This window comes from Acyrthosiphon pisum, chromosome A2 (assembly GCF_005508785.2).
Source record: "Acyrthosiphon pisum isolate AL4f chromosome A2, pea_aphid_22Mar2018_4r6ur, whole genome shotgun sequence".
Classification (NCBI taxonomy): Eukaryota; Metazoa; Arthropoda; class Insecta; order Hemiptera; family Aphididae; genus Acyrthosiphon; species Acyrthosiphon pisum.
Genome location: NC_042495.1, coordinates 73,648,994 through 73,659,355, shown reverse-complemented (window position 1 = coordinate 73,659,355; position 10,362 = coordinate 73,648,994). Strand labels below are relative to the sequence as shown.

General features: G+C 28.7%; 1 protein-coding gene across 1 annotated transcript; it reads left to right on the top strand.

Annotated features, from left to right (window-relative positions):
- Positions 1 to 507: 507 nt before the first annotated feature.
- Positions 508 to 9,939, top strand: LOC100575698. The gene is made up of 7 exons (XM_016805013.2): positions 508 to 922; positions 3,178 to 3,368; positions 4,692 to 4,842; positions 7,837 to 7,970; positions 8,037 to 8,168; positions 9,247 to 9,312; positions 9,388 to 9,939. The coding sequence occupies exons 2-7, from the start codon at positions 3,261 to 3,263 to the stop codon at positions 9,571 to 9,573; spliced, it is 777 nt and encodes a 258-aa protein (XP_016660502.1). The 5' UTR covers positions 508 to 922; positions 3,178 to 3,260; the 3' UTR covers positions 9,574 to 9,939.
- Positions 9,940 to 10,362: the final 423 nt, after the last annotated feature.

The window sequence follows — 10,362 nt, the reverse complement described above, 5'->3', positions numbered from 1 at the left end:
TAAGAAGGAATATTAAAGGGGATAAGATTTAGACTATAGGACACTAGGTGGAGAACTAATGGGCCCGTTAATTAATTTATATAGAAAAATAATATATCTGATAGTTCACGACTTAATAATAGTTTGAATATTCACTTTAGATCTAATTGGACTGTAATTGTGATAAATAAATAATAATAGGTATATTAAGTTTGAATGGTATATATTTAAAAAAGTGGTACCTATGTGGTTAACAATGTATATGGCACATGCGCTGATCAAAATAAATAAACATTTCCAAATTTTTCATTGTTGAACTTTTTTCGGAAATTCGTACCTAATACGTGAATGTAGTACGTGAATGAAAAAAGGTTGAGAAACACTTGCTTATTACATACAATATTACGAAAGCAGAGTAAGATTTATTCTGTATAATTTGGCATATGATTAGCCAGTGGACAAAGATAGCATTTTGCCACCATTTTATTTTTAAACAACCACTGGGCCACAGTCGTTGGCTGGCATGATTATGATTATGATTGCGTCCCCTCAGAAGAAAAATAATTTTTATTATAAAAGTTTATGTGAATAACCTACCTATCATGTACAGTCAAGGCCGTACGCTCATTTAGATAATACCTAATTTCAAATTTGTATAGCATTTTATTGCATTTATCTGCGGTTGGCCTTGTGTATAGTTTAATATTTTCTTACTTGTATTAAATATTTTAAACAAATAATAAAACGGGAGAGAAATACTAAATTACGGCAGTCAAGCGATCTCGGGAGTTCAATGAAGCAAGAATGGCCGAAAGAAATGGATACAGTGTAAAACGCAAACACCACGAGAAGATAAACTTTTATTTTTTCTAAAAGGGACATTCAAACAATTACCTACTCTTGTCTAGTAAAAACTGAAATTACGCCACACTATATTATATAGGTAGTGTAAACTTAATAATTAGTATAGTAAAAAAAAAATTAAAAATTAAAAATCTCATGATTTTTATATTTCTGTTTTAATGTAGGTATTACTAATATTTTTGACAAAACATAAACTTTTTAATACTTATATATTTATTAATAAAAACAATTCTTAATATTAGTAATTAGTAATAAATATTAATATTTAACGAATGGACGATTTGATATAATCAACAATGTTCTTTTATTTTCATTTTACTCCTATTCATCGAATCATTCAAGTTGTTAGGGTTCCGTACGGTAAAACGGGACCCTATTACTAAGGCTCCGCTGTCTGTCCGTCCGTCCGTCCGTTTGTCACAAGGCTGTATCTCATGAACCATGAAAGTTAGAAAGTTGAAATTTTCACAGATTATGTATTTTTGTTGCCGCTATAACAACAAATACTAAAAATCCTAGAATATATAATATAAGCAGTGTTGCCGACATGTTTATAGCTGATGATGGTACGGAACCCTTCGTGCACGAGTCCGACTTGCACTTGGCCAGTTTTTTTTATTTATACTTTTAAGTTTTAAATACATTAAATTATATTATAATTACTTTTTAATTATGTGCTATAATATCCAATCGCAATTATAAACAATCAATTAATAATAAATTGATACTTCAACAAAATATATAGGTATAGTGATACTGGATAGATATATTTTATCAGTGGCGTATTTACGGGGGCGATCCATGGGGTCCAGACCCCCCCCCCCCCCCCCATGACTCGTGTCTCGTACATGTTAAATGTTGTGTTTTTAAATGATTAGCAAAAACAAATTTTATAATACGGAACGAAGAATTTTGTAAAAAATGTTCGAAGCTTCAGTTATTAATATATTTTTCAATTAATATCGTGATTTTTTTTTCGTTATCAGTTTGGTACCGAAAATTTTTGAAAAATATCGATTTCATTTTTTAATTCAAATATTTAGTCGTAGTTTTGTATATTGCCAGTATCTACAGCCACACCAGAGAAAAGGTTGAAAAGTTATCTAAGATCAACAATAAATAAATTAATGTATTTTAGGAAATAAATTTAAAAAGTTATAAGTTATATAACTTTCATACTATACTTTCCACGCAATTAAACACTTTATCTTCTCAACAAGACTCTTTAACAACTAAAGTGGAAACTATTGAAGCTAAAATTGAATCTACAATCATTCGTTTTTTTAATTACAACAAAATAAGAAAATCGTAACATGAGAAATCGAGTAAATAATATCAAATGTTGTAAAAATATGAATTTCAAACGCTCATAAAAATTTAATTTGACTTGCTTGTAGACATTTTTTTTTTTTTGATAAAGGTAGACGAACTTATGAGGAATCTTTTATTACATTTTCAAATCTTAGATTTAAAAAGAAAATTTTTCATGAATTTCTAACTCAAAATAATTGCCAAATTTTCGTCATTTTTACGCATTTTGTCAATATTTGAACTTTAGATGCTTATAAAAACCAATTGTGACTATAGATTTTTAAATATAGGTAATAGGAACCTTCTATTAAATTTTCAAGCTTTTTTCACCAATAAATAAAATTTTATTGATATTTATATAAAATAAAAAATAATGGAAACTAAAAATGTCCGTAAACAGCTCAAAATAAGTCAAAATATTTAGAAAATGTTAGGGTATATAAAAAATGCTAATATAAACATTCAGTCAAAATTGTATGTACCTACGGTTATTTGTTTTAGAGTTGCATTAAAAACCAAAATCGATTTTTGAAAACAGATTTTGCGTAAAAATTCCCGCTTTTCCTTAATTTTTCTTTTGTTTTTCACGGCGCTTTTGAAAACTACTGGGAAATTTTTACTTTTGACACCCCAAAGTACCAACTAAATTCACTTTCCTACCAGAAAAGATACTGTTGAAGAAAAACTAAGCATTTTAACTGGCCGAAAAGGTGATGACAGACACAAAAAGAATTAAAAAAATTAAAAAAAACACACACATCATTGTTAAATCAATACATCCATCGTTCCACTCAGAATCTACAATTAATCAGAATCATTAATAAACAATCAATACATTTAAAATTTAATAAATTAAAATGTATTTATTTAATAATGTTTAAAATTTAGATTATCATATAAGGTATAAAATTCTAGAGTAAAAGAAGGTGCTTATAGGTGTATGATTATGTAAATATACAATATTGGCAAAAATCATAAACACCATATTTTTGCTACAAATTAAAAAATACTCTTTTTTTACAGACAATGTGATAGCTCTTGGATCTTCTGATAAGCCGTTGTATTTATATTATGGTTATGAAACCCCAAAAGCTTGGATAGATGCAATGAATGGCACAAATACTACAAATGAAGCAGAAAGTTTAAACAATTTTTTAAGTGGATATAATGTAGCAGGATTAATACTAAAGAATTTAAACTACGATTATAGTAGTGTAAGTACCAACCTGTTTAGGCTATAATTAAACATTATTTTTATTACATTTCAATATAATCATGAATGAACCATTTTATGTTTAACGTTTTTAGATAGTTACCTAACCTAACCTAACGTAAGTAACTATATTGGAATCTCCATTAAATAATGGCGGATACGATGGCACTGCCCCCCCCCCCTTGGACTGTCTTTTTAACGTTATTTTTTATTATAATATTTCGCTAACCAAAAATACAATTTAATTTTTGAAAATCCGCCACTTCCGCTTGGGTGACTTCTGGATCCGCTACTGCCATTAAAGTATCAGATTGATCTTATAATTTAATTATAAGTACCTACCTAGTACCTAGCTATTGATAAGTTAAATTTAAATTTAAAAAAAATAATACTTCAAGTATTAATAGTAATCGCTTTATTTTAAACCACGATTCGTTATTATATACCTATAGTACCTACCTATTTTGAATAAATTATTCTAAATACATACTTTAAAATATATTTTGAATACCTACGGCACTAAATACTTTTGGGAAACTGTATTCTAAAAGCATCCGGAATACCTACTATACTAGGAATACTACCTAAGTCTACATATATATTATATAGTTAATCATATAATATGTATAACACGCATACATTTAATCAAGTCCGGATTAGAGACATTTTGAGGCCCAGGGGCCAAAATTTTAAATGAGACCCCTGGACGAAAAAAAATGATAATGTATGTATTATTTAATATTAGTTACCTGTTATATTAAACATATATAGATATTAGGTACATAGCAATAAATAATGAATAATGTATCACTTTATTTATAAATTATAATTTGCCAGCTTTTTTCCTCGCTAGGTAAATAATCATTGATTTTTTTTAGGTGATTTATGCACTGTTATAGTCTATAACGAAAAAAGTAATAGACAAATCTAAGGCCCCTAAATAAATTCCAACTATCGAGGCCTTAATCCGGGCTTGTATTTAATGCTCAGGTAAACTGAATAATAAATTAAGCACAAGGCGCAAAGGTCCAGAGTCCCGACAGCATCGGTGCCACTTATACTTAAAAAAAAAATGAATATTAAATAATACATAATATATGTACACAGTGGTGTATATTATAGGATTTAATGTCAGGGGGGGGCGGGGTTGCACTATATACGCAATACTGTTTGTAGTTAACAATGACATTTTTTTTCTTCAATTATGTTTAGTGATAGATAAGTAAGCATAGACGAAGCAATGTAGTTAGGTTGATAGCTAAACTAAACGTAGTTAGAAAATTTGTTTGAAACTAATAAATATTAAATACATTTTTTTTCTCAGAATTTAGATTATCATTTTGATGAATGTTTTTACGACAATTTCAAACAGTACGTTACAACAATGACAACAATAAATTCCAATTTGAGTATTGGATTATATGTCAATGCAAGCAACATGATATTTTATACTAATAACCAATTGTCTCCAGATTGTAAGTGGATAAGTTTACATATTATTATAATATAAAAAAATTCAATAAATACGTATAATTTATGGTTTATTAGAATTAGGAATTAAATGGTGTTATTCAAATAAATACAGACTAATAAATTATCCATATTTTGTACCATAGACATAGACGTAAATAAGGAGCAAGGATTTAAGGGCTATAAGCTCCCCCAAAATATATATGCTGCCCCGTAAAATCTCAAACGCTATTTGCACCTATGGCCGCATATACTTACACTGAGCCCTTAGCACTAGGGCACAAAGCCTATATTATATTATTACTTATTATAAAATATTAATATATATCTATCAGTACTACAGTGCCGCAATTACAATTTTGAGGCCCCGGTTCAAAAATATTTTACTGCAGCGTTGGCGGAAATAAGGGGAAGCTTAGCCACCAAATATACCATTAGGCCTCCCCCCCCCCCCCAAAAAAAAAAAATATATAAATTTATTTTGGTTGTGTGGGAACCTTTGGCACATGATGTGTACAATTTTAGCCCTCCCTGAAATTTTAATTGATTTCCATTTTCCACTTATGTACTGTAGACAGTGGCAGCAGTATAAATGCATTTTGAGAGTTCATGTATCCAATAAAAGTGTCCTACCCACTTGTCATTTTTCTTTGGTAATTGCAACTTATGTAATAAAAAAATGTCTAACTGCACTTGACTATAATATTTAAATGATATATCATTATAATATTATAATTATATCTTAAATATTAGATTAAAAAATAGTAAATACTAATAACAAAATAAATCTACTAATTATATATAGGTACATTTATTACATTTATAAATGCCAGATGGCATAGGTACATCTTTTTATCTTAGGAATTAAATATTTAAATTATTCGATGAATGCCATGACAGATAAAATTTGTGAAATTGAAGATAGATACATATAAATGAATCCTTAAAGTACATTTTAATATAAGTTACTGTTATGGATGGTGTTAAAATTGAATTGAATGATATAAAATCACTGTATAAGAAAAACGATTCTGTGCGAAGACGGTCAGTCAGCCATAGGCGCAAATTGGGGGGGGGCTTGGGGTTGCTAAGCCCCCCAAACTTAGTTTTAGCCCCCCCCACCAAAAATTTAGGACATACAATTTTAATATGCTATATTGCAATGGTCTGCTTGCCTTAAATATATTCAGCCCCCCAAATCAAAAGTTGAAATTGCGCCTGATGATATTATTGTGAATAAGGTAATTTATATATAAGCAATTTACGTGGAACCTTGTTTTAAATTTTTAATCCTTAGCTATAAAAGTTGAACATTTTTTACATTTTTAACTACAAAATAATTATTAAATTTAAAATTTGATACATTTTGTAAAAATTCGAACTTTAAATGCTAATAAAAAAAAATTGTGCCTATGTATTTATAATATTTTTCAACTGCTATTTAAGCAATATATCAGAGGCCTTGTATAAAATGTTGACACCTTTTGGCCCAACAAAATAATATAATTGATATTTATAGACAAAAAAACTAAAAAAATTTAAATCTAAACTTGTCCGTCAATAGCACAAAACAAGTCAGAATATTTTGAAATTTTTATCAAGTATAGGGAATTGATAAAATAAACATATGATATGAATCTCAAGTGGCTAGGGTTATTCGTTTTTGAATTACTACAAATCAACAAAATCGCTGCATGAGAAATCATGACGCATTCAAACGCTCATAAAAATTTAATTTGACTTTCTTGTAGACATTTTTTTTTTTGATAAAGGTAGACAATATTATGAGGAATCTTGTATTACATTTTAAAATCTTAGATTTAAAAAGAAAAATTTTTACGAATTCTTAACACAAAATAATTTGCTACTTTTCGTGATTTTTCCATATTTTGTCAATTTTTGAACTTTAAACGCTAATAAAAAAAACTGTGACTAAGGATTTTTAATATTTTTCAAATGTCATTGTAAGAATATAGTAGGAGCCTTGTATTAAATTTTCAAGTATTTTTACTCAACAAATAAAGTTTTATTGACATTCATAGAAAAAAAATTCTAATTAAATTGGAAACTGGAATTGTCCGTAAACAGCTCAAAACAAATCAAAATATTTTGAAAAATTTATCATGTATAGAAAATGGAAATATAAACAAACAGTGAAAATTTCATGTATCTACAGTCATTCGTTTTAAAGTTACACCAAAAACCAAAATCAATTTTCTCGAAAACAGATTTTGCGTAAAAATTCCCGTTTTTCCTTAATTTTTCTTTTGTTTTTCACGGCGCTTTTGAAAACTATTGGAAAAATTTTACTTTTGACCCCCCAGAGTACCAACTAGATTCACTTTTCTATCAGAAAAGATAATGTTTAAGAAAATCCAAGCACTTTTACTGTCCTAAAAGGTGATGACAGATACAAAAAAAAATAAAATAAAAAAAACACTCATCATTGTAAAATCAATACATTTATTGCTCCGCTCAGAATCTAAAAATAAAAACGCACTTGTAATCTTTATACTATAAAAACTTTTAATTAACACAGTTACTGTACTGTTAATAAACAATAATAGAAATAAATAGGTACATAGGTATTTTTGAGCCAATGAAATAGGACCTATATATAATATACACGAAAATACAAAATTCAAATTGATTTAATTCTTTTATTTGATTTTACAATTGTTTTATAATATTATGTATGGCTATGAAAAATTCGAGGCCCCCCATAAATATTTGTGAGGCTCAACAGGTAGTGCCTTGCACCGCCTGCACATGCGGTAGTTGCGGCACTGAAGTACCTACTATCTTTCATAATATCCAATATAATTAAATTATTAGGAATAAATTGAATTTTAGATATATAGTATATACTATTATTTATTATATATAATACATAAAGGTACTTAACACGACCGACTGCAGCCTCCTAATAGCCACTTTTTTCATCGACTGCAACCTCCTTAACCAATAAAAATAATATATATTTTTTTTTTATTTTACAGGGTTTCAATTTTCAGTATTAAATGATATTATGCAGTATTACATAATTGGCTTTGATAAGTTTAATCCATGTAATGAATGTTTTAAAGGCGGAATTGTGCCAAATAGTAATGTTGCAAAATCCAACAATTCCTTGGTAAAAATATTAAGTTTAGTTAGTGGATATTTTACTAACTTCACTTTGATAATTTATTTTTTCCAGTCATCATTTGCATCCGCTCTTCGTATTTCACCTATTGCAAAGAAAAAAATATATCTTGAATTTTTAGCGAGTCCTATAGCTAATGACTCAACAACTGAAGTTCTACCCACGTGCTGTGTGACATATAAAAAAGTATACAAATAATTATTCTAAATTCTAATACATTTTCTTGATGACGTGATATATTCAATCAATTAAAATAAATTAAATACCTAGTTATTTTTACTACTATAGTCTGTTCAAAATGAGATGATGACTCGGCGGCAACCAGTTTTTGTCGGGCGGCAGTCAGACAATGGTCAGACGCGGTCCCAACTACGGCGACGCGTCGGGCGCTGCCACGGAACAAAGCCACGCGCCCATGCGCACAACTTTGCCGCCTGGTCATCATCTCATTTTGAGCGAAGTATACCTAAATCGTTATCTGAACTCAATTAATTATCGTCGCACCATTAGCGTAATAGGCGCAACTAGAGGGCTTAAGGGGGTTTAGTCCAGCAAAAAATATTTCAAAAGCTCCTTAAAATATATCCAGAGTTTTTAGTTATTAATTTATTATTTATAGTTGATTAGGGGAAATTCCACTGAGGTCTCGTTAATCGTTTAATTAAATAATGAGGGATAGACGTCCAACAATTTTAACGTAGTATAGTCACAGCCCACAGGTTGTACTCGTAGTAGTGTACCTATGAAAATTGGATTCGAGGGAAAGCCCGTGCGGATAGTTACGCTCTAGTTACGCCTATGATTACTGTTGACTTATGATTATATTATTTATACTTACCTACGTATTATAAACAGTAATACTCTCTCGTGAGCCGGAGTATAGGTACATTATCACGTTGACCTCCGCACGTATATTTCTAGTCTGGTGTGTATAGCCGAGTATCTGCTTATAACACGCGGGACAATAAAAGTAAATGAAAAAAAGCGGGAAACAGAAATCAACTGCAAAGAATTGGCTTATTGGCTTTTTGTATAGCCGTGATAAATAATATAGCGGTGCCTCGATAGCAGAATTATTTTTAATCAAATTTTTAATATGCACTAGTGACGATCACGGGTCGGCGTTGGTATCGGGGCCCGTCCGACCCGTGATCGGCAGCGACGGTGAACGTGTTAGGTATAAATATTTTTTTAGGTATTTAGTTACTTTTACTTTCAACAATATTCTAATAATATTCTACATCAAAACCTATAACAATTTCAGTTTTGTGAAGGTGACCACTATAATCTTTTTTGGTGTGCTGATAATTCAGATTCATTCTATGACAAAGTAATATTTTATAAAATATTTTTATAATAATTATTCATATTGTGTTGATTTCAATATAATTTCTATGATTTATAGGGTAAATTCGCAAGAGAAATACAAGCACAAGGAATCGTAACTAAGTATATTGATACAATCGACCCCACTGCAAAATGTGAATGTAATTCAGATAAGTTTATAACGTTTTCGATGATGTTACGAGGTTTCTTATGTACAGCCCCTATCACGGATTGTACTAAGTTAAATAGTATTAGTCTTACATAAATATTTATATTTATGTATTGTAATTCAGTATTTGTAATTTTTTAGATTAATCGAATCTAACTATTTATTATTATAATTATAATCATTAAATGTGGAATTGTTAATCTGATATTCATTAATTTTAGACTTAATTATTTAACGACTGCACTGAAAAAAAGTCGTCCGTAATATGGATAAACTTGTCGTTGTTGACCATAATTTTTGACACAACGTACTTTTTTAATAATGCAATAGAAAATTGTTCATCGACTTATAATATTATAAACTTGTGTTTATTAACTCAATAACTGGTCTTTATATTCTTTATAAATCCCTTGCGAATATTTTTTTATATAATAATTTAATCTGCTAGAACAAACAATAGATTTTTTTTTTTATCTTATAGCAAGTTAAATTGTTACACCAATGTAAAGATTTATTATAACCACAATTTGTTTTTGTTATAATGTAATAACATTGTTTTTAAACCTATAAAGACGACTTTTTACTTATTGTCGTATTAAACATCAATTTTCATTAATATGATGATTAGGTTAATAAGTATAATAAACTATAGTTCTTTACATTGATAAATTCTTTTTGTGGATATTTGTAATTTCTTATTCATTGATAATTAGAACTTATTTATAGAAATGATAATCTGGGTGATAAAATGAATAACTGTTGTACTTTGTACAAATGTATTTAAAAAATAATGATCGAGTTTATGTCATTAACAATATTTGTAATTATAAACAAAATAGTGGTTATCGATTTTTATTTACATTTGACACATATAATGACAATTGA